This window comes from Eublepharis macularius, chromosome 12 (genome assembly GCF_028583425.1).
Source record: "Eublepharis macularius isolate TG4126 chromosome 12, MPM_Emac_v1.0, whole genome shotgun sequence".
NCBI lineage: Eukaryota > Metazoa > Chordata > Lepidosauria > Squamata > Eublepharidae > Eublepharis > Eublepharis macularius.
The window spans coordinates 47,325,536-47,349,975 of record NC_072801.1 but is presented as its reverse complement, the minus strand read 5'-3'; the positions used below and the strand labels follow the sequence as shown (position 1 = coordinate 47,349,975).

General features: G+C 45.3%; 2 protein-coding genes and 1 non-coding gene across 10 annotated transcripts in view; 2 read left to right on the top strand and 1 right to left on the bottom strand.

Annotated features, from left to right (window-relative positions):
- TSKS (testis specific serine kinase substrate) overlaps positions 1-16,747 on the top strand; it is a 29,702-nt gene extending 12,955 nt beyond the window's left edge. Inside the window, 7 exon segments of the mRNA XM_054993711.1 lie at positions 3,141-3,224; positions 6,267-6,350; positions 8,965-9,116; positions 10,741-10,876; positions 12,868-12,992; positions 16,543-16,631; positions 16,634-16,747. Of these exon segments, the coding sequence (XP_054849686.1) occupies positions 3,141-3,224; positions 6,267-6,350; positions 8,965-9,116; positions 10,741-10,876; positions 12,868-12,992; positions 16,543-16,631; positions 16,634-16,710 (747 nt within the window). The 3' untranslated portion in view covers positions 16,711-16,747.
- Positions 25-96, top strand: TRNAT-GGU (transfer RNA threonine (anticodon GGU)). The gene has a single exon. It is a non-coding gene; the product is annotated as a tRNA-Thr (tRNA).
- Positions 16,748-17,805: 1,058 nt separating the features above from the next.
- CPT1C (carnitine palmitoyltransferase 1C) overlaps positions 17,806-24,440 on the bottom strand; it is a 38,344-nt gene continuing 31,709 nt past the window's right edge. For 7 of the 8 annotated variants that reach the window (XM_054994965.1, XM_054994964.1, XM_054994963.1 and 4 more), the window contains 4 exons: positions 24,125-24,277; positions 20,219-20,332; positions 19,604-19,696; positions 17,806-18,704 (listed from right to left, as the gene is read on the bottom strand). In XM_054994965.1, the coding sequence (XP_054850940.1) occupies positions 18,606-18,704; positions 19,604-19,696; positions 20,219-20,332; positions 24,125-24,277 (459 nt within the window). In that variant the 3' untranslated portion in view covers positions 17,806-18,605. Of the gene's footprint in view, positions 18,705-19,603; positions 19,697-20,218; positions 20,333-24,124; positions 24,278-24,440 lie in introns of those variants that run through there. The other variant, XM_054994971.1, reaches the window with a different exon arrangement.

Here is a 24,440-nt window from a genome sequence, read left to right as displayed (position 1 = left end):
ACATGTGACACAAGAGATGAGGAAGGGAATGTGGCTCAGTGGTAGAGCATCTGCTTGGTATGCGGAAGGTCCCAAGTTCAATCCCTGGCATCGTCAGTTCAAAAGCATGTAGTGACCTGAGCCATTGGAGACCCACTGCCAGCCTGAGTAGACAGTATTGACCCAGATGGACCAATGGTCTGATTCAGTATAAGACACACGTGCACCCACAAGTTCATGAATCCATTGTCAGGAGCATCCTCTGCTTTTTTTTATTTTAAAAAGGGTAAAATCAGTTGCCCTGTCATGAATAGTCCGGACAAACCAGATCTTGGAAGCTAAGCAGGCTTGGGCTTGGTTAGTAGTTGGATGGGAGACCTCCAAAGAAGAGTAGGATTGCTATGCAGAGCCAGGCAGTGACAAACTACCTCTGCGTGTCTAGCTTCTCTTGCCTTGAAAACCTCAGCAGGGGTTAACCTAACTCAGATATGACTTGACGACACTCTCTATCACCACCAAAATGGATTGCCAGGGACAGGGACTAATTCAGTTGGGAACTGTTATACACAGGAAGGGCGGTTAACTCTTCTCCAATGCCATTTTCCCCATTTAAGTCTTAGCCCTGCCTGTGATTTGCATAGCGTTGCCAATTCCAGCTTTTGGGGATGGTGCTCATGGAAGGGGGAATTTACAGAGGGATTTCACCTAGAATCTATTGTAAAAAGGTAAAGGTAGTCCCCTGTGCAAGTACTGAGTCATTACTGACCCATGGGGGGATGTCGCATCACTGCGTTTTCTTGGCAGACTTTTGTTATGAGATGGTTTGCCATTGCCTTCCCCAGTCATCTACACTTTACCCCCAGGAAACTGGGTACTCATTTTACCAACCTTGGAAGGATGGAAGGCTGAGTCAATCTTGAGCCAGCTACCTGAACCTGGCTTCTGCCAGGATCGGACTCAGGTTGTGAGCAGAGCTTGGGCTGCAGTACTGCCGCTTACCACTCTGCACCACGGGGAAGAGTGTATACAGAGTGTATACAGTAGAAAATGCCATCTGAAGTTGCCATTTTCTCCAGGGGAACATAAGAACATAAGAACATAAGCAAAGCCATGTTGGATCAGGCCAGTGGCCCATCCAGTCCAACATTCTGTCACACACAGTGGCTAGAAATCCAGTGCCATCTAAAGGACTGTCAGTGAGGCCAGGACACCAGAAGCCCTCCCACTGCCTTCCTTCCAGCACCAAGACAACAGAGCACCACCTCCCCACAAAGAGAATACCATCTATCTCCTGTGGCTAATAGCCACTGATGGACCTCTGCTCCATATATTTGTCCAGTCCCCTCTTGAAGCTGGCAATGCTTGTAGCTGCCACCACCTCCTGTGGCAACGAATTCCATGTGTTTATCACCCTTTGTGTAAAGTAGTATTTTCTTCTATCTGTTCTAACCCGACTGCTCAATAATTTCATAGAGTGCCCACGAGTTCTTGTATTGTGAGAAAGGGAGAAAAACACATCTTTCTCTACCTTCTCTAACCCGTGCATTATCTTGTAAACCTCTATCATGTCTCCCCTCAGTCGTCTTTTCTCCAGGCTAAAGAGCCCCAAGCGCCTCAATCTTTCCTCATAGGGAAAGTGTTCCAACCCTTTAATCATTTTAGTTGCCCTTCTCTGTACTTTTTCCAGTGCTATGATATCTTTTTTAAGGTGTGGCGACCAGAACTGTACACAGTACTCCAAATGAGGCCTCACCATCGATTTATACAGAGGCATTATGATACCGGCTGATTTGTTTTCAATCCCTTTCCTAATAACCCCTAGCATAGCATTAGCTTTTTTTATGGCAGTCGCACACTGTGCTGACGTTTTTAGTGAGTTATCTATCATGACTCCAAGATCTCTCTCTTGGTCAGTCTCCGCCAGTTCAGACCCCATCAACTTGTATTTATATTTTGGATTTTTGGTTCCAATGTGCATTACTTTGCACTTGGCTACATTGAACCTCATTTGCCACATGGATGCCCACTCTTCTAGCCTCGACAGATCCCTTTGGAGTGCCTCACAATCCTCTCTGGCTTTCACCACCCTGAACAATTTCGTGTCATCTGCAAATTTAGCCACTTCACTGCTTAATCCCAATTCCAAATCATTAATAAACAAGTTAAAAAGCATTGGACCCAATACCGACCCCTGTGGCACCCCACTGCTCACCACCCTCCACTGTGAGAAGTGCCCGTTTATACTCACTCTCTGTTTCCTATTAATTAGCCAGTTTTCGATCCACAAGAGGACTTGGCCCTTTATCCCATAGCTACTGAGCTTACTTAGGAGCCTTTGATGAGGAACTTTGTCAAAAGCTTTCTGGAAGTCAAGATAAACAATATCTATCGGGTCTCCCTTGTCCACTTGTTTGTTCACTCCCTCAAAGAACTCTAACAGATTGGTGAGACAAGATCTTCCCTTACAGAACCCATGCTGAGTTTTCCTCATCAGCTTTTGGTCATCAATGTGCCCACTAATTTTATTTTTGATAATAGTTTCCACCAACTTACCCGGTATTGACGTCAGGCTGACTGGCCTGTAATTTCCCGGATCTCCCCTGGAACCTTTTTTAAAGATGGGGACAACATTAGCTACCTTCCAGTCCTCAGGAACAGATGCAGAGTTTAATGACAGATTACGTATTTTTGTGAGGAGATCTACAAGTTCACACTTGAGTTCTTTCAGAACTCTTGGATGTATGCCATCTGGGCCCGGTGATTTATCAGTTTTTAAATTATCTAGCAGTCGCATAACCTCCTCTCTCGTCACCTCAATGTGACTCAGGTCTTTCAAAACCCCTCCCAAAGTCAGTGCTTCTGGAGTGGGCATGCACTTCTTATCTTCCACAGTGAAGACAAAGGCAAAGAACTGATCTCTGTAGTCTGGAAATCAGTTGTAATTCCAGGAGATCTCCACACACACCCTGAGGTTGGCAACCCTAGATTTGCAACAGGAGGCCGGAAATGCAGCTGGTAGAAAAGGAGGATCAGATTCTGCATGGAAGGGCCCCTGACTGAGAAGGATGCTTGACCAGGGAGGGATGGCTGCCTCTTCATTAGTGTACCTTTGAAACTGGCTTCCTTCTCAGCCACTCCCCCTCTGCTCTCTCTGTGTGCAGAGTGAGTGCTCGGTGCTGTGCGAAAACCTGGAGCGGCGCAGGCAGGAGGCCAAAGATCTGGAGGAGTACTGCACTCAGCTCAAGGTGAGCGTCAAGGGTGTACTAACTTATCTGAGACAAGTTCAAGGGGCAAGCTGCCTGCAGTCTGTCACATAAAGTCAGCTTCCATGGAGTTTCCATCCAGGCATGTATCTGGTCCAAGCCAATTGAGAGCCAAGCTACAAGTGATGCCTTACACAGGTTGGACGCTTGTCAGCTTACCTCAAGTTTTGATGGGAAATGTAGGCGTCCTGGTTTTACAGCTTGGCTCTCCATTACAGCTGCAAGACCAGGTTGCCTACATTTCCCATCAAAACTTGAGGGAAGCTGACAAGCGTCCAACCTGTGTCAGGCGTCACTTGTAGCTTGGCTCTCAGTTTCACAGCATTTAGACATGAGATCTGTTCACGGCAGGAGAGGTCAATCACCCCCTTTTCTGGCTTGAACCATAATCACTTCCAACTTTGTTTTTTGCTTAGACCAGTTTCACCGTTATCGTCCCATTTCCTAAAAAGGGCGTCTCTATTAGTACACTTTTATCCTCCTCAGTCATTGCTTTCCTGGAATCAAGGGCAAGCAGAAATGAAACTAGAGTTTCACACAGCATTTTATATAGCATGATATTTCAAATAAAAATTCAAGAATGTCTGTCCCTAGAGGCAAGATGCTATGATATGTGTCCTAGGAAAGGTTTCACTTTTCCCTACAATATGGCTGTTTCCACACGTCTTACCTGCCTGCGGAACATCGTGTGAAAGACCTGGAAGACAGCGTCTTCTTGTGCGAAATTGCATCAGGAAGACACTGTCTTCCAGGTCTTTTGTGCAATGTTACGCAGGCAGGTAAGACGTGTGGAAACGGCCTATGTCTTGTTCCTTTTTCAAGCGATTAGTTACCACAGCAATCAAGAATCAGTCATGAATCATCAGTTCTTCTGGGATATTGTGTGGAGTTGCGGCAGGCTGAGTACCGATTTTCTCTTTGTAGTCAAAGCACTTGCTCATTGTTATTGTATTTTTAATGATAGTAATATTGCAATTATGAAATCATAATAAAAGAATAAAATTAAAAGTAGTGAGTAATGAATTTGACCGCAAAGAGAAAAGCAGTACTTAAGTACATATACTTAACACACAAAAATAAATAAATAATGGCTGGTTCAGGAATGCCACAGTTGTTGCTGAGAGAGCAAGAATGAATTAAGCTGGAAGGGAAGGAGTGCGTTGCCTAGAGGACAGTGAGTGCAGCCTCCTCTTCCCCTTTGTGTACTTCATGCTTCATCACAACCTCTTGTCTCGTGCTTCATCATAGATCCCCTTATACAAGAGGAAGCAGTGACTGTGGCAGCTCCAGAAACATTTACAATACACTTATAAAAATCTCACACAAATATATTTATTTATTTAGACATTCATTCCCTGCTAGGCTTACAACACTGTTCTGTCCTCTTCCATTTTGCCCCCATAGTAAGGCAGGTTCGTCTGAGAGGGAATGGCTGGCCCAAAGTCACTGAAACCAAGTGGAGATCATAACTATCCACTGAGCATGTGGCAACTGCAGTTGCAGGCTGCCCGCTCTGATGACTGCTGACTACAAAAGTAGCACGTAAGCTCAAAATGCATCTCATTTTGAATTCCAAATTCAGTAATAATTTGAAGTCAAGGGGGATGGACTTGTCATAAAATCGAGTATTACAAGCTGGGGAAATTAGCATGAAGAACCTAATGTTTGAATTTCATGGCACGATGCCATGAAGCTTATAAATAATGGGCTCATCATGCAAATTTCCCTTGCTTGTAATACTTGATTTAATCATGAGTCCATCTCACTTGTCTTCAAATTACATTTCTGGCATATTAATACCAGGGGAACCTGCCCATCAGCTACAGTCTTTCTTGGAGGCCCTTTGTTCTGTGCCTCCACCCACAGGGTGAATGCCAGTAGCATGAAGGAGAGTAACTGGCCCAAGGTCATCCAGTGAACCTCATGGCAGGGTGGGGATTTGAACCTGAGAACCAGGGCCTTCTCTGCCATGGCTCCCCAGGTGCTTGAACTCCCTCCCCATGTCTGTGTGCCTGGTGCTGTTGTTTGAATTTTGGCCCCAGGTAAAAACCATAATAAGTGTTTCACTTGGCCCACTGTAACATTTTTACCCAACTTTTACTTCCTTAACATTTTGAATATAACAATTTTGCCAGCTTTTATTGATTTTTATGCAGCTTTTGGGGGGTAAATTCTATTGTGGATATTTTACTGTCTGATGATTTATGCTCCTGATGCTTGTTGCTCTGTTTGACTATTTATTGTCTGAAGCTTATCATTGTTTTAATGACCTTTTAACAGTCTCATTTTTATCTTGCACCTCTCGTAAGGAGTTTGAGGTGAGAGACTTTGTTCTTCGCTCACAACAACCCTGCAAGGCTCAGAGGCTGTGACTGGGCCAAGGTTACAAGGGAGCTTGAATCTGTCTCTCCCTAGGCCTGGTCTGACCCTCTGATTGCTACGCCACACTGACAGGCTCATTGTTATCGGTTCTCAGTTGAGATTTGTAAGCTGCCTCACAACTATTGGTTCCACTTCTGGGGCATAATTAAGTAATGAGCTTGCTATTACTGCACATTTAGCAATATGAATTATGTGTTAAAATATCTATCCTGTTTTTATTGCAGTACAGTGCAGTGGGTGGGCTGGAGGGTTGGCGGCAGGGCCAGATCTTTTTGATCTACAGACTTCAGAAGGAAAACACCCATCCTGTCCTCGCTAGATGTTAGAGCCACATCCCTGTAGCAAGGAGTGGGCTGAGATTGGCAAGGTCGTTTGTACCGGTTTCCATGGACATGGGAGAGCCACCAGAGGCTCAGTGCAAATAGAACACGCCCACTTCCTCCTTGAATTGAATCCCTTGACAGGCGAAAACTAACATGCCATTAAAAAAAAATCAGAAGTGAAAAACAAAAGAGTCTTCAAGTGACTTTTTGTGGAGGTGGGGTCTAGGTGGTTCAATGAAAACTAATAACGTTGTTCAGTTCCATTTCATTTCACCAGCAAGCCACTAACTGCCCCCCTCCCCAATTTTTGTCCCCACAGGAGAGGTGCCGAAAGGTCACAAAATCTGTTGAGGATGCTGAAGTTAAGACCAATGTGCTCAAGAAAAACTCAGCACTGCTGGAGGTGAAAGAGGAGAGCATTTGAGACTGGATATGACGCGAGTGTGGGGATGCTTTCTTACGTGCCATTATTTATTTAGTATATTTTTATTCCATCTTCCTTCAATGAGTTCAATTGTTACTTCTCAGTTGTTCTCTCTACTTACAACAACCCTATGAGGTAGCTTAGGCTGTGAGAGAATGATTGGCCCACGGTCATCCAACAAGCTTCCATGGCGGAGTGGAGATTTGGACCTTGATCTACAGATCCTAGTCCGACACCCCTAACCATGTAACCCCCATGCTTCCTGAAACACACAATATTTCATGAGTCATTTGAATGCCCAACAGCTTCAGAAATTGGCAATGTAATCAAATATGTATAATCATCAACACATATGTATAATCAGAGTTTCACAACAGGACTTGTGTTGCAGACTTCTCTAGTTTGAACACAAGCCTGAGAATATTTTGAATGAAGTTCCAATGCAAAATAAAAACAGAAAATGTTTTTGATGTTTTCTACTGAAAAACGAGATGTCAATTGGGATCCCTATAGCTGGGAAGGAAAGGTCTTTTTGACCAGCCTCTATGGCTCCAATCCCTAGCTCTCTGCTCTTGCCTACTTTCTTAATTTGCCACGAGCTTTAGTTTTTGACAAAAGCCTTTCTCACGCAGTCCCAGTTCTGCCATTCTGAAACCAAATTATGCCAATTTTATGCAGTTTGGCCCAAACAGTTTATTCCAGGCACTTAAGGAGGGACGCAGACATAATCTAGAAAGAGAGCTCACAGTATGTTCCTTAGTTACAGAGAGAACCCCACATTCCTCTAGGCTTTGCAACTAAAAATGACAGATGTGCATATGCTCGGCGGTTAATCTTGTTCCTCGGAGCCAAGCTGCAAGTGACAAATGACACTTGAACAGCAAGTGAACAGACTCACAGACTACGTGAACAAGTGGAGTGCAAGTGAACAGGGAGGAATACATGTGAGTTTGTTCACTTTCCGTTCAACTGTCGTTCGTCACTTGTAGCTTAGCCCTCAGTCCCTGTTTCAGGCAGACTGATGGCCTTTAAAACAAAAAGTTTTAAAATGTCACTCCATCCCTCCATTCATCACTTAGCCAGTTTGGTGTAGTGGTTAAGGGCGTGGGACTCTAATCTGGAAAACCCGGTTTGATTCCCCACTCCTCCACTTGAAGCCACTCCACTTGGGTGACCTTGGGTCAATCACAGCTTCTAGGAGCTCTCTCACCCCCCCCCCCACCTCACAGGGTGATTATTATTGTGGGGATAATGACATACTTTGTAAACCGCTCTGAGTGGGCATTAAGTTGTCCTGAAGGGCGGTATATAAATCGAATGTTGTTGTTGTTATTGCTCCTGGGATTGGGGGCTGAGCATTTTGGTATAGTGGGGGGGCAGGGGGAGAGAGTGAGTTTGGTGTAATGGTTAAGAGCTGCGGGACTCTAATCTGGAGAACTTGGTTTGATTCCCCACTCCTCCGTTTGAAGCCAGCTGGGTGACTTTGGGTCAGTCACTGCTTCTAGGAGCTCTCTCAGCCCCACCCACCTCACAGGGTGATTGTAGTGGGGCTAATAATAACATACTTTGTAAACCACTCTGAGTGGATGTTCGTTGTCCTGAAGGGTGGTATATAAATCAAATGTTATTATTTTCTTAGCGACATCACAGACCCACTGCCCAGTCAGTGCACAGCCAGCTTCTATTGCAATCTTACAGCATCATTTTGTTCAAACTTGGACCCTGGAGAGGACCAGTCATATAGTGAGGCCACTTCCCTCATCCCTACCTCACTGCTCTGTGCAGGTTACATCTGCCGTCTCCTGACGTTTAATAAAAGAATTTTGAGGTTATTAGGATTGCCAAGATGGAGCGGGCAACCCTACAGGATAGTGTCCATCACTAACAACTCCGTCATACTGACTCTCTCAGGGTTAGAAGCTCCCAGGATTTTCAAAAAAGGCTTAAAGTGGCTGCCAGAATATGGTAGCTGTATGAGTCGTGTGTATGTACGTGTGTTTGGATCAGGAAAACAGCACAGGGGCACATAGTTAACCCCCCTCTTCTTTCACCACAGCCCCAATTCAGACCAACTCCTCCCAAAACAGCTACTCTTAGTATTTAATACGGCTACCTCCTCTGGAATTATTTCCTGGCACCTGATCCTTTAACAGAGGGTACCACCTGGGATTGAACTTCTGCTCGCAAAGCATTTGCATAAGGGCCAAACCATACGAGATGACTTACGCAAGCTTGTGTGTTTTGAAGTATATGTGCTCCCACATCCCCATGTTCACTTTCCCCCGAGGTGAGCACGTGTCCTGTAACTTCATGTTGCTGCATTTGCGAGTGTCCATGGTCATAACCAGTGAGTCGCCAGTGCAGAGCACTGATTTTGGTTGGCATTGGGGCGGGGGGAGATGAGAGATGATATCCCATGATGCACCTTCTCTTTGCGCACGCTCAAATCTTCCTCGACAGTACAGAGCAAATTATGTTGAACCTGGGACCTCTGTCACGCAAAGTATGTACAGAGCTATGATCTTGCCTATCGTGGTTTCCTCTTCTTGTTTGGATGAAGTTCACAACATCATTCTTTCCTCCACCCCTTTAGGAGAAGCTGTGTTTCTTACAGCGGCAAGTACAGTCAGAGGACCTTAGCCAGCAAGTGAAGCCACTCCTGGAAGATGCATCTCAGCACTTCTCCACGTTCAAGAGTTTGGACACACTTGAAAAATACTCTGCCAGCTGTGCCAGATGTGCCAGGTATTCACTTCAGGGGTACAGGGGTGTAGATGGTATGGAAGCAAGCTAGGCTGGGCTTGTAGGGCACTGGTGGAATGGTTTGGTTTCTCTGATTCTATGCACAACTCCAAGCGGATACTGTTGATATACTTCTAAGGATGGCACCCCACAAAGTGGATGCAAACAGTTACTCGTGTGAGTAAGCGTTGTCATGTTAGAATTGCAAAATGATGCAAGATCACAGCTCCTCTTCTGTGAACCTGCAAACTGCTGTGATTCACCTGTTAATTTCTATTTTTGGGTGATCTTACCCGAGCAAAAACAGAACTACATATTAGGTTAAGTCCTGAAATAATTGCAAAAGACATTGATGGAAGTCCTGATACTGTTTGTCTTCTTCAAGGGTGGATTCTTTTGGGGAAGATAACTGTCACTATGCAATTGGAATTGTCAAGTACTTTAAATGATAATTTCATTTTAAAAAAATCAGACAATGGCTAAATGCTTACTGTAGTATTTTGTATGACTTAGTTTAATTAGCATTCTTGTTTATTGGTTTATATGTATAAGTTTTTGTGAGAAAATCAGTTTTTGTGTGTTGTCTTGACTGGAAAACGTCTATCAAAGAACAGTGCAAAAGACTGTTCTAAGTGCAGCTTCCAGAGCTGCTTTGGGGAGAGAGAAGGGGAGGGGGGTTCTTTAACCCTTTCCACATCTGTCAATTTTCTGAGGGGGGGAAATCCACAAGCCACAAAAATCCTGCTAGGGACAAATACATGGGTATCAGTAAGTTTTCTGCAGAGGAGTTAAACGTGGATGAGGAGTGGTGTTTTTCAGCAGGAGAAATGCAGGGGAGAAAAGGGTCAAAAAAGCCATCTTTCCCCCCTCCAAAACAGCAGCTCAATTAGGAAAATGGGGAGAAGACTCTTAAGAGATCATGCAACTTAATGCAACCTATACTTCCACCCAGATAGTGCAATCCTATGCAGATTTACGGCAGTCTACACACAGAAATCAATGGAGTAACTCTGTGAGTCACTCTGATGATGCAGTGCTCCCAAGAGTTATTGCTCCCATGAGCCCCTCTCTCCCTGCAAGGTGGCTGCATCATCAAAATAGACTACCAGGTTTGCACAAAAACTAGTACAAGATTTGCATTCCTGAAAATCTCTGCTTTCGTTTCTTTAAAAAATCGTATGCAGTCCTCATTGTGTATCTTTTTTAAAAAAACCTCTCTGTCTCCTGGTTCCTCCTCCATGCCCCCTTCAGTTCTGCTCCTCTCCTCATCTCGACTGTTCTACCTTGAACTTTTCCCTCCAAGTGTTCCTTTCCACCAGCACATGTGTGGCCTTTCGAAAGTTCACAACCCACGTTAATACTAAAACAATGCACGACTCCCTTATAATGCAAAATAACCCCACTTCCATAAACACATTGCACACAGACTATCAACTAGTCCACATTTTTGTGGCTGGATTTGGAGTTTCCTTGATGGCCTAACAAAAAACATTTTTTTCCAGCACAGGCTAATTCTCCATAGGCATAAACTGGAGGGGAAGGATGACAGGTGAATGAGTGGAGTGTCTATACCTATCAAAACAGTGTCCCTTCTTTCTCCCGCCCTCTTTTGCATCACTGGCCACAGCTATAGCTTTGTGAACACTGAAATGCTGCGGCAGATGGTCGAGAATGCAGTGGCCCCCATCTTGGAGGAGTTAAAGCAGAGGAGCCCACCCTTGGGTACATGCCCCAGCTGCCAGCGTTTGCAGAAGAAGATAATGGTACCGTGATGCGTAGAGTACGCCAGCCCCAGACTCCCCCCTTCCCCTGGTTCCAATAAAAAGGGTGCAGCCTCACTAGAGCATCCTTCTAGCCCCAGAGCCATCATAGGCCAGCTAGTTGGCCCTGTCCCTTGGAGATCTGAGCTCAGATTCGACCTCAGCTGCAAGTATACTCATGCCAAGCTGCCATAAACCCTTGATCCTGGGCAAATGGAAGTACTAGCAGCTAAGAGGCAAGCTCATGAACGCGCTCATGAGATCCAAGCCAATAAATCCTCAATATTCCCCTTTTGAAGTGGAGTGCAACAGCACCATCTGTTTTGTGTCTTGGATAACTGCTAAAGGGTCCAGCTAATGGCTTCTCCTGTATCCTATCATAAAAGAGTTAAGCCTAATTTGTTAGCCAGCACTGGGATTTAAAGAACAGCCTCAGGCCTAGTCTTTGCATGCAGCAGAACGAGAAGGCAGAATCCTGACAAGGCAAAGTGACTTTAAGTTGCAGGTGGGAAATTATTCTTTGGAATAGAAAAGAGTCCAGTAGTACCTTTAAGACTAACCAACTTTACTATAGCATAAGCTTTCGAGAATCACAGTTCTCCTCATCAGATACATCTGATGAAGAGAACTGTGATTCTCGAAAGCTTATGCTACAGTAAAGTTGGTTAGTCTTAAAGGTGCTACTGGACTCTTTTCTATTTTGCTACTACAGACTAACATGGCTAACTCCTCTGGATCTATGCCTTTGGAATGGCTCTTCGGATATTTAAAATAAAAAGACAAGTCATTGCAAGTAGAAAACCAGCACTTCAGGGCAGAAGGCTGTAGCCCTGCATTCTCCCTGCCATGCTAGGTTTTCAGTTGCAAGTACACTTTGGCCAGACCATTCGAAACACAGGTTCCTACTTAGGGTTGCCAACCTCCAGGTAGTGCCTGGAGATCTCCTGGAATTACACACACTACAGAGAGGAGTTCCCCTGGAGAAAATGGCTGCTTCTGAGGTGAACTATCTGGTATTATACCGAGCTAAGGTCCCTCCCCTCCCCAAGCTCCACACGCCCCAGATTCCACTCCCAAATTTCCAGGAATTTCCCAGTCCAGTACTGGCTACCCTGTTCCTACTAGCTTCCTAAATTGGCACAGTCCATTCAGTCATCTCACTCTACTACATGTGAAGACTGAGCCTCCGCTGCATACCCCAAAGGTTTTTAATCTAGTATGCTGTTCCCTCTGCCTCACCAGCCAAGCTGTTTCACAGCTTCACAGGACTCCTTTTAGGCATTCATATATTCCTGTGCTGAGCCAGAGACTAAGGCCTGCTTTGTCCTTGATTGTGGCAGAACAGCTGCCATCTGGAATCTATTAAAGTTTGGAGGCACAAGTTCTGGGCTGCTCTCGGGACCATACATGAGCTGGGGCCTACCAAATTGAAAAGTTGAGGAGGTCTGTTATTTCTGCCCATCTCTAGCCCACTCATCACGTAGGCATGTATATAACTTGTGCTCTGCACTAGCAGCCCCTTGTGAGAACTACAGAACATTTGCCAGACCCACTGCTTGTAGTGGCCACTCTGTGGATATGGTAGGAACAGTGAGGCAGTTGCCACGAACAGTGCTCAGTTGCATTGTTCTACTGCTTTCTACATTTGACCCGCTACCCAGGGCCCGATTTTGACTTCCTGCATACTTGCTTCTGGGGGCACCCATGCCTGGCAGCCCAGTTTCCTTATGAGACTGCATTTTTGTGGCTACTAGCCAGAAATAGGGAGATATGCAGGGACACTGATGAAGTGGGAGGATGCATATGTCAATGTCAATACTGCCAGTGTCAAGAGTGCCCTCTAGTGGCCAAACATTGAGCAGCTCTTGTGCCGGCTGGTCCCTGCACATTTCCTGAACAGCTTAAATTGGCTCTCCCACATACCCCATTTAGATGATGGACTCTGTAGTTTCTTTTCTCTTTCTTTACGGATTGCTCCAATCACTGGGAGGCAGGATCTGAAACAGTCTGCCTTGGATACACATACTCGGGCAGAGGTTCTGAGTTCGAACATTCATCTGGCTCAGGATGAAGCTTGGAGTGCCAAGAACCATCTGGAGCGGGCAAGGATCAATCCAGAGTGAGTAAACTGGAACATATCCACTGACACAACATTCCCCAGGGCCCCATTAGTTATGCAGCTGTTACTCCCTGCCATTGGATTTGGATCTTTTAAAATTCTGCTTGCACTGTAATGTAGCTTAGGACCCAATCAGATGAGATGTTTTAAAATCCCTGGTTTAGGATTTCCCTTGGTTTTCTGAAGCTGCTGTAGCACAGTGGTTAAGAGGATTGGCTGCAAATCAGCACTCAACTGGTTCGAATCCCACTAGTGCCATGAGCTCAGTAGGTGGCCTTGAGTAAGCCTCTCAGCCCAGCTCCCCAGCTGTATTGTGGAGATAATAACAACACTAACTTGTTGACTGCTCTGGGTGGGACACTAATCTGTCTAGAAGAGCGGTATATAAGGGCAGTTGTTGTTGTTGTTGTTGTTGTTGTTGTTGTTGTTATCCAAAACACAATCAACAATAAGCAGAGGTCACGTTATTATTGACTGGCCTTGCTAAGCCTATACAAGTTTCCACCGGAGACCTAGGTATCAACCAGTTATCGGCGTAATATGGACACTGTTCCAAGTAGCGCTGTCTTTTGCAGTTCTCTAGGTGTTATGTCAGAAAGCTGCAGTTTTTCCATATGAATGGCAAAGTTTTTCAAGATGGTTTCAAGTGCCCCAGTGACCATGGGGACTACTGTTGCATTCTTCTTCCATAATCGGATGGTTTCTATTGCTAGATCTCTATATTTAATCATTTTTTCTTGTTCTTTTTCAAGAAAAAATGATTAAATATAGAGATCTGGATTATTATTATTATTATTATTATTATTATTATTATTATTATTATTATTATTATTAAGCTACTTACCAACCCCAGGAAGCTGCTTTGGGGTTTCGGGAAGGGTCCTTAGGGAATAAGGTACTTAATCCTTTCCTTGTAATTTAAATTTAATTTAAGGTACTTAATCCTTTCCTTGTAATTTAAAAAGCACCTTCCAAGTGGCAGTGAACTCCGTGAATGAAACAAGTCACATTCAAGCACTGAATGTGCTAGAATTCAAGCTAGAACCTGTCTTTTCCCAGAGTAGCTTCTCCATCATCATCACAGGTTCCTGGGGCTGCAAGTTCTTAAGTAAACATGGAAGACTGGTCCTCAGAAAACCAAATGTGTGTTCATATGAGTTCCTTTGCAGGACTTCAGGATTCAAGAGCAGCCATGCAGGATTAGAACAATGGGTTCATCTAGTCCAGCATCCTGTTTCCGACAGTGGTCACCCCTCTGCCACAAGAAAACTCACAAGCAAGGCCTGCTGGCGAAAGCTTTTTACCTGCTGACTGCCCCCCCCCCCGAGTCTGACAATTGGAGGCACTCTGCTGCTGAACCCAGAGGTCTCATTTGGCTATCATGGCGAAAAGCTGTTGATCGACTTGTTCTCTGTAAATCTGCCCACCCCCACCCACTTCAAATCCATCTAAGCCACGTCACCCCTCAGTGACTGGTTTTCTGAACTTAAAAAAGCCTCTGATATTCCAGCTTCGATTCATAGGGCTCACACTCCAACCCCATTACTTTATTGCTTGATCTGATTTGTTTAAAAAAAACCATTTTGATGGACTAGAAAGATGCCCCCGATGAAACAGGCAGCAGATTTTTTAATTTTTTTAAACTATTATTTTTAATACTTCTAAAAACTGCAGATGGCAAGCATCACCATAGAAGAGGCATTCTGTATAAAAGAGGAAAGGCCTTTTCTCAAACAAGGCCTACTTGTGACACATGTGCCCATCACTTGAAAAAGTATGCCTGTTCCTTGCATGCAAATTTAATCAACCAAAGCATAGATCATCAACTAAGATTCATTTAATTAGCCCTCCACTCTGGTATTCCATTCTTTCTCTCCGGCCATTGCCTTGATACTCTTCAAGAAACTATACCTCTCAAAAGAGCAATCCTTCCTTTTTTCTAGCCCCAAACACTCTTGGGTACCACTCTTCCCAGAGCTGTGGTCCCTTACCCAGCTTTGCAGTAACAGGCCTGGCGTTGCCAAACTCCAAAAGGGGCCTGGAGAGCTCTTTGAATTACAACTGATCTCCAGACAAAATAAAATGGCTGTGTTAGAGCCTGGACTCTATGGCATTAATAGAGGTCCCTCCTCAAACCCTGCTGTTCCCAGGATTAATTCCCAAATCTCAAAAAAAAATTCCAACCTGGAGTTGGCAACCCTACAGCTCGCTTCCTATTACCAGAGCAGCAGAAGCATTTACACACACCCCAAAAAATGTGGGGGACCTGGGTATTGCATTTCCCGATATGTAAGCCGTGCTTCTAGCCCAAGATCACAAGCTGGGGCTTGGTGGTGGGGAACTAATCCATAGACGTGCTTGCAATAAAAGCCTGGGAGCCTGATTCTTCACTGCAATGGAGCATAGGGGCAATTAAGAGGTGGCAAGTAGGGGGCAGTGAAAAGGTTACAATCCTCCCTCCATACCTTTGCAGCACATCATGCTGTAATTATACACGTGGATATATAACATTCAATGAGGTCCTTGATGGGGGGAGAAGGCATAGAGACAAGCACAGAGCTCTCAGCCTGGACTTCCCGCATTCCACACTTGAGCTGTGGAGCAGACACCATTAAGGGCCAGTTCACAACACTGCAAAGTCCTCATCCCCCCACCATGGCCACCCAGGGCTCCGTCACGCTCTAGGATTTCTCTCATGCAGACCTGATTTGGATCAGGATCACAGGATGTAAAGAGAAGGGGCTTATTTCTCCTCACCCCACACTATTTACCTGTCCCGAAATGGCCCCAGGGAGCCACTATCTGCCTTGATGGGGTTAAATGTGTACCGATGGGCTATACTCCTACGTTTCCCCAATGGGGCAAGTAGTGGCTCCCTGGCTGCCATTTCAGGTTGAGATAACACTGCACCATCTCCTCCTGATCTGAATCAGGCCCCATGCTCCTGGGAATTAAGTTCTGAACACAGAACTCCCAGACTGTATCACTGTGGTGGAACCCAGAGGGCCATATGAGGGACATGGAGACTTTGTAGCACAGGAATTGGCCCCAAATCCTGGCATGCCATCTAACGGAAGTCCTGTACTCGGCAGACTGCTAAGGTGGGGAAGGGGAAAGAACCTCAAGCTTGTAGTGTTCTTTTAGAGAACACCTGAAAGGAAACAAAGCTTGGTACAGCCGATGGCTGAGGTGGTGTCAGGAAGCAGAGCAGACAGAAGAGCTAGTGTTGGGTTGTATTATGAATGTCAGGCTAGGGCTGCAGAGTCCTGAGTTCAAATCCCTGCTCTGTCATGAAATTCACTGAGCCAATCCTCACAGCGTATCCTACCTAATAGGGGTGTTGTGTGGACAAAATGGAGGAGGCTGAGTATCTTGGCAGATGGGCTAGAAGAGGTGGGATAGGAAGGGACTATGGGAGAGCTACTGAAGCTGGGATATTGACTGGTTAAGGCTTTCTGTCATTTAGGATTCAGGGTGGCAGGCTGTGGGCCTAGATGAAGGAGTTGCCTCATGTTTCTTTTTTTATTTTTCCCTCTCCCCACTCTGGCAGGGACAAGGCCTTTGGCCTGGATTATCTTCACAAACAGCTGAGCTCCCTCCCTTCGCAACTGTCCCTGTCCTCCCAGGAGGGAGCATCCCAACTAGAATCTCCATGCCCGCTGCTGGGGTCCTCATGAAGAATTCCTGCCCTGCCGAGTTAAATTGTGACCCCCAATAATGAATATGAGTAATAATAATAAAAGAGATGAACGTGACCTGCTGTTTATCCCAGTCCTTTGACATGCAGAATGTGGCTCCAGGAGAAGGAGACCTTCCAGAGGCTTGGCTCTGCTTGCTCCTGAGCCATTCGAGCTTCCTCATCCTGCCCTGGCAGCACCTCATCCTTCCCAAACCAGTTTGAGCTCATGTGTTAAGAACTTCATGTGGGCCTTTTGTTTGAGAGCCACTCCCCAGTCCTGTCCAGCGCAATTTTTCAATGAACGTTAGAGAAGCACAGGATGCAACTAAGCCTAGCTCTGAGTTTCCACTCCCATTAGGCGTTGGGGGTGGGGGTGGCAAAGAAATCTTGGCACATACAGGAAACTAAATATGGGACTTTGGGCACATAGTTGGAGTTGGTCCCAATCCCAGACACTTGAAATCCTTGAATGCCCACCCTCCACATGAACCCACCTCCTACTAAATCAGATCAATCAGTATTGTCTTCTCTGATGGGCAGCAGATCTCCAGGGTCTCAGAGGCCTTCCCCATCTCCTACTGCCTGCTGGGGATTGAACACTGGACTTCCTGCATGCAAAGCAGGTGTTGTACCACTGAGCCACTGGTCTGTCCAAGTCAATGTTACCTACTTTTAAATGTGGTTCTCCAAGGTCTTCGGGCAAAGGTCTTTCACATGACGTTCTACCTGATCATTTAACTGGAGGACACCGGCGAATGAACCTGGCCCTTGCCACCAAAGACCAAGTCAGTCATAATGAAGGGGGAAAGCTCATACTTTCCATCTTTCACTGAGGGCTTTCCCCCCATTAATTTGTACACAAGACACTAATTTTCCATTTCCCAGTTCAATAGTTTGGACAGAGTCCTTGCATCAAAAATGAGATTTTGGCTTCACTTAAGTTCTCATTCTAATTGGATTTGCCCTGCTACATACAAGTGAGAGGAAGCCAGCATACTTTGTTCTGTACATCTTTTCTAGAAGCCAAGAATTTAAGCAGGGCAACTCTGCCCTCTCCTGGCCCATGAACATGCTTTTATTTTTTCTCCACCCTGAGCCCTTCCCATCTAGTTAACAAAAGCCGCACATGCTTGCTTTTTATAAGATCTCTCACCCTGTGGTTTTATTCACATCAGTAACAGTAGCAAACAAAAACAGAGAAAAACAACCTTGCAGTGTACCAATTCTCTCCCCCCTCCAAGGCATTCCATGTTCTACAAAACCCTTCAGTAAGTTAAGATGGCTTTTCACTGCAGTATGGGGGGGCAGGGTCCTGTTACTCCAGAAATGAAGAGGGACAAGCAATAAGGAATAATGCTTCCCACCCTCACCCCAAACATCATCCCATCTGTAAGGCATCAGTGAGACAACAGGAGCCCACCTGGACAGAATCCTTCAAAGGTGAAGAGTGCAAAAGGAGATGCAGCCCAGCTGCTGGGGACTTGTGGTGGCTGAGTGTGAAAAAAAGAATTTCTTAGGTGCCGAGGACACTTCATCAAAACACCAAGCTGGAAATCTCGCACCAATCAGGTTTCCAAATTCCAGTCTCTCTTCTATTATAATCTGACCCCATCTACATGAGCCCCAAAAGGAATGGAGGAGATCTGGCTGTTGGTTCCACCTATCAAACCTTGAGTACACTAGAAATGTAGAGACGCATCTCGGTAATTTGCCCAAGGGTCCGGGGTATCCAGATAGGGTCCAACTACCACTCCCCCCCAAATGTAAGAGTAGGAGAATATCTCGCCCTGCTCGTGTGCTTGTAGGAAACCTCAGGCCTGTCCCTTGTGGATTCCTCCCCTCCCCTCCAGATGTCCCTGCAGATCAGAGAATAGACGAACACACTCAAGGTGTGCCTGGGTGGCCCGCTGAACATCCTGCCAGCATTTATTCAGTCACTTGCTGCTGCTACCAGGGGAGTTCTTGTCCAGTTGAAACAAGGCCAAGACATCAAGCATAGCATGCCGAATGTTGGATCCAAACCGGTGTGCATCCTGTAGAAAAAAGGAGGGGAAACAAAGAGGTCTAGATTAGAAACTTGTACTGTACTGTTTCAGTCATTTTCTTTAAAATTAAGAAATATAACAGAATCTTGCTCTGGAGATCAATTGATAATCCTGAAACATCTGGCTGAATTTGCTTCTATGCAAGGAAAGAGGAGATGAGGCCTCTTCCAGAAGTCAGTTTGTAGGCATCTTTTTACTGGGCTGTTTCGAGCTATTGTGCCAATCTAAGCAGAGACAGCAACAGGGAAAGGGCCAGGAGGTGATGGCTTCCATAAGCCACAGCTCTCCTTCTCCCCTCTTGCACCTGTAGAAAAACTGGTAGGATCCAACTCATGATCTGATGGTTGATCTGACCTCAGGAATCTGATGGTTGATGGGTGGCATAAAACTCTTTGGAGGTGGAGACTGCTGTCAAGTTGCAGCTGACTTATGGTGACCCCTGTTGGGGTTTTCACGGCAGGGGCCTAACCGCGGTAGTTTGCTATTGCTTGCCTCTACTCAGCAAACCTGGTCTTTTTTGAAGGTCTCCCATCCAAGTACTAACCTGGGCCAGCCCTAATTAGCTTCTGAAATCTGACCAGATCAGGCTTGCCTGGGCTATCCAGGTCAGGGCAAAACTCCTCACAAGCAACAAATAAAAAACTAAAATCCCTTCAGATGACTTAAGTAAGCCAAGCCATATGTTATAGTGGAATAGCAAAAGACAACTCTCCAGTCACTAGCCAATGTGGCATGCAGGAGAAACCTTTCCTGGCCCCCAACACTTGCTGCAGTCTGAAATAATAATTTGCGAAGAGTGGACCCTATTTCCCGCAGAGTCCCCAGAAAGTCCCTACCTACACTCTTTCCCCATACCACAGAATCCAGGATTAGGAACCTTCACTCACCGTCTCTGGGCTGGAGAATTTGCAGGACACGTGGAAGTTAATAAGATCTTCACCAACGATAATGTATGATACTCCATATCCATTATCATCCACCTATCCGGGGGCGGAAAGAACAACCTGAGACAGAACCCCAGTATTCTTTACTGAATATCCCAGCCAATGTTCATATTGATTTATACTGTGTTATCTGCCTTGAGTCTCAGGGAGAAAGGCAAACTATAAATTCACACTCTCCTCCAGGATATTCATCTGTCCCGTTCCGTCATTATCTTCTGCTGGAGGTTGAAGACTTTTATGGGTTTTTTGGCGTTCTCCTTCCTGCCCTGTGTTTTGATTACTGTTTTTTTTTCAAATGGGCATTTTGTGTTGGGTTTTAACTGGTTTTATGATATGTTTTATAATGTTTTGCTTTTATCTGTTAGCTGCCCTGGTGGACCTACTTGGGCAGAAAGGCGAGATTAAAAAAATATATAAATTAAAAAATTCGAGGCTCCACCCTCTATCATAGATAAGCACTCCAAGAGAACCCAAAAGAATCCTGGTTTTCAGACCACTCAGTAACTAGGCCTCCAGTCTCCATCCCCCAGAGATCCCAGGGGACCTAGCTCCGCTCACCGGCCCAAATCCACCGCCACATGAAACATAATCTGGATGGTTCTTGAGATCAAACAACTCCAATTGCTGGATGGGAGTCTGGCTTGTGGAGAGGCGCCAGGGCTCAAACAACACCTGCTCGAGAGGAGAAAGGCATCAGAAATGAGAGAAACCTCCTCCCCCACTCCCTTCACATGTGCTACCGTCTACAGAAATGTTTGTCCTATTGTAATGTTTTCAGGATCATGTAAAATCAGCCAAGTACTCCTCAGGGCACATCAATCATGATTCTAATCCATATTAAGGATTGTGGTACAAAACAAGTAGGTAATTTATTTTACTTAAGTAATGTATATAACATCAGTGCAGAATCCAAGCGTATAGGAGCCTGAGCGGAGGTGACATGTCATGATGGATGGGGGTGGGTTGGTGGGTAAAGTAATATTGCAAGAAGTCACCACTATATAGGCAGTGTATGCATATGCGGCAATAAAAATCGTAACACTCAAAAACCAGTGGGTGAACATTTTAATCTTCCAGGACATTCCAATGGTGACATAAGAGTGGCCGTCCTCAAACAGAGAAACTTCAAGGGGAGATTACAACGTGAGATTGCTGAAACTGAGTTCATTCACAAATTTAGAACCATGGACTCTCCCAAGGCTAATTCGGGACATAAGATTCTTTTCTTACTACAGATGCTGATGTTCTGCCTTTCATCCCCTGCTCCAAACAAGCAGATTACATTTTACATTGTGCCTTTACCTCCTGACCTCCTTCTATGCAACACCCCGCCCATCTTCTGATTGGGATGTAAAGACTCGGGGATCTCCTTTCTTGTACCTGATTAAGGGAGCTTGATTCTTGAAAGCTTATACCCTGGAAAATCTCACTGGTCTTTAAGGTGCTACTGGACTCAAACTTTGCTCTTCATATGTGAAAGGATTAAGATACAGTTGAATACACAGCCTTCAGGAGGTGGAACGAGAGGGGAAGATCAACATGGGAGTCCAAGCACTCTGCTCTACTAGCCACTGATTCTCCCCTGCTAGTGATTCTCCCCCAGCCCCCAAGGCCTCATGTGTCTCAAGATCTCATCCCAAACTCATTCTGGCTTAGATCTCAAGCATTTAAAGCATATTTCATATTGTTACTATTTTTATGTGATTTTACTTTTTTTCCTCTTATGAGCCACATAAGAACATAAGTGAAGCCGTGTTGGATCCGGCCAAGAGCCCATCCAGTCCAACACTCTGTGCCACCTTGAGTATCCTAGTAGAAAAGTAGTAAGCGAAATAAACTTATCTGATTAGCTAATGTTCCCTGTTATCTCAGCAAATGTGGAGCTGGAAACACACATCTGCTCAAATACTGTTTGAGTAAACGTCAAACACAGAGAGCCCAAGCTCAAGGAAGTACAACAAGGGTGCAAAAATATATACACTTTACGTTTGTATCAAATTCAAGTTTTTTCTTTTATATACAAATCCTATATAGGAGTAATTCAATATATCAAATACTTATATACATGAGTCCCCCATGTATACAGAAGAAAAAACTTGAATTTCATACAAACACCCTTGTTGTACTTCCTTGAACTTGGGCTTTCTGTGTTTGATGAATATTTATATTGCCAAATCTTTAGGTGGGGAACAGACTCACTGGGCTCTGTAGAAGCTCTTCAGCCAAAATGTCCCACCTTCTATCCATCCTGGTTCCTCCCCGCAGGCTCTTCAGGGGACATTCTAAGTGAACGCATGTTCTGTGCATGTCTTTTCTCCTCATACAGAACAAGCCGAATGGCACGGTTATGAGTGACTCCAGTTTTGTAACTGAAAGACTACATCCCCAGTCACTGTTAATGGGGGCATGTGGAGGACTTTAGGTCAACTGTGGATCTGGCCAAAAGATGCGCCAGTATGATGAGCAGCATACAAGTTCTGTGGAACTGGCCTTTCTGTACATTAGCACAGGATTTACAGTTAAGGAATTGTAAACAAGATTGTGTAATTTGAACCAGTCAGCCAAGGGGGTCAGCATGGGAATGAATTACTGGTTGTCCCAGCTGAAGGGAAATTGAAAACTTCTGCTCAATTCAACATCTGGATGACCAGCAATCATATAAAAAGGAGAGAAAGGCAGGCCACATAGTAAGTAAGATCTGACCTTAGTAAGGTCTGGGCACATAGAATAAGGTAGGTAAGTTGAAAGAACTTTAAACACAGCATTTTTCAAGGAAGACAGTGCAGTGTAGTAGTCAGTATGTTATAATAAATAATAATAATAATACATTAGTACATTTTTATCCTACCCTTCTTTCTAAGAGCTGAGGGGAGCTCAGTCTGTCTCTGCTCCTCCAAGTTACCCTCAGAACAACCCTGTGAGGTAGGTTAATTTGAGAGAGAATTAACTGGCCCAAGGTCACCTAGTAAGCTTTATGGTGGAGTGGGAATTTAAAATAGGGTCTCCCAGATCTTAATCCAACAATTTAACCACTACACCATGCCAGATCTCTGTGGTGGACTAGACCTGGGTTCGTATCCCCACTCTGGGCTGATTTGCACAGCCCAAAGTATATGGACTGTTACATGGACACATGGACTGTTAACTAGACATGCACTTGGAGTGTTGTACTAGAAATTCCCTAGCACACGCAGGTCTGATTTTGATTGGGACCACAGGGGTCAAGGAGTGGGTGTTTAAGCTTCCTTCCATGCCATTGTCTTGACCTAAAATGGTCCCGGGGAACTGCTATTTGCCCCATTGGGGAAACTTACTTTACTGAGGACTAAACATTCGTTTCCCCAATGGGACAAAGAGCAGCTTCCAGGGGCCATTTCACATGGGGAAGCTTAAGACCTAAGACCCAATGCAAACTGGGTCTTCGCATTCCTGGAAATTAAGGTGCTAGCTGAGAACTCCCCGACCACGCCTGTCAACAATCCACATTGCCACCATGTGGATTTTGTAATGTATGAGTTGGCCCTTAACTGAGAAATTCACTGGGCAACCTTGGACTAATTACTTTTTCACTATTAGCCTAACGGACCTCAGAGGATTGTAGCAAGGATAAAATGAAGGGGGAAACCATGTACACTGCCTGGAGGCACAAGTAGGGGACTAATAATAACAATAACAACAACAGTAGCAGCAGCAGCACTTATATACTGCTCTTCTAGACAGAACAGTGCCCCCCTTGCAGCAGTGAACAAAGTCAGTGTTATTATTATCCCCAGCTGGGGAGGTAGGGCTGAGAGGAGTGGATACTGAGCTCATGGCAATAGTGGGATTCTAACCAGCCAAGTGCTGATTCACAGCTCAGCCACTTAACCGCTGTGCTACAGCTGCTCCTATCAGGAGTTGTGGAAAGGAGGACTATCTGGAAATCCTCCAACTCCCAGAACCTCCCCTCCAGGATTCTCAAGCAGGTTTCCCTTCTTCCAACTGCTCCAAACATTCTGTCTCCTGGAGCACACCCAGTTCTCAACTGGCCGGTCCTGAGGAGACCCCTGAGAGTGTAGAGACCCCAGCCTTCTCTGTGGATGGCCTGGATTTGCTTCTTCCACGATGAGCAAAGGGGCCTACAATTTTACTGTAAGACATAGGAATACTTTGATATATATTCCTAGGAGATGGAGCCTATGCAAGCAAAAAACCCACTAAGAGATACTTTAATGAGAGAGAGAAAAACAGAGATAGAGGAGATTCTAGCCAACAGCTTGGTGAGCACAACCTATAGGAGATGGCAGGTGGCTGGAGAGACTGGCACTCTGTCTTTCCTGGCTGGCCCTGTTCCTGGGAACAAAGGAGTCAGTGCTTTCTCTCTGCACTAGGAGATTTGCTTCCCTTTCAGCAGCCTTGTTATTGCATATGAATACCCACACCCTAATGCGCCCCCCCCCCAATCTCCTACCTAACAGGACATACCTCACGCAGGAACGGGGAGTCCAGGCAAAGATATCTGGAGACGACATACAGGCAGAAGAGATGGCGATCGATGCCCTCGCCTGTCATGGCCTGCTTGTAAAGGTTCTGGTGTTTTTCAGCTGCCACGCGAAACAGGTGGAGCCTCGTGCCAATCTGGGATGAAAGGAGTAGGGATGAATAGAAAAGATTCTGCTAATGACTCAGGCATCCTCAATTTTATTTAGATATTTATACTCCGCTTTTCCCCCCAATGGGGACCCAAAGTGGCTTACAATATCATTCTCCCCCTTCATTTAATCTTCACGACAACAACCCT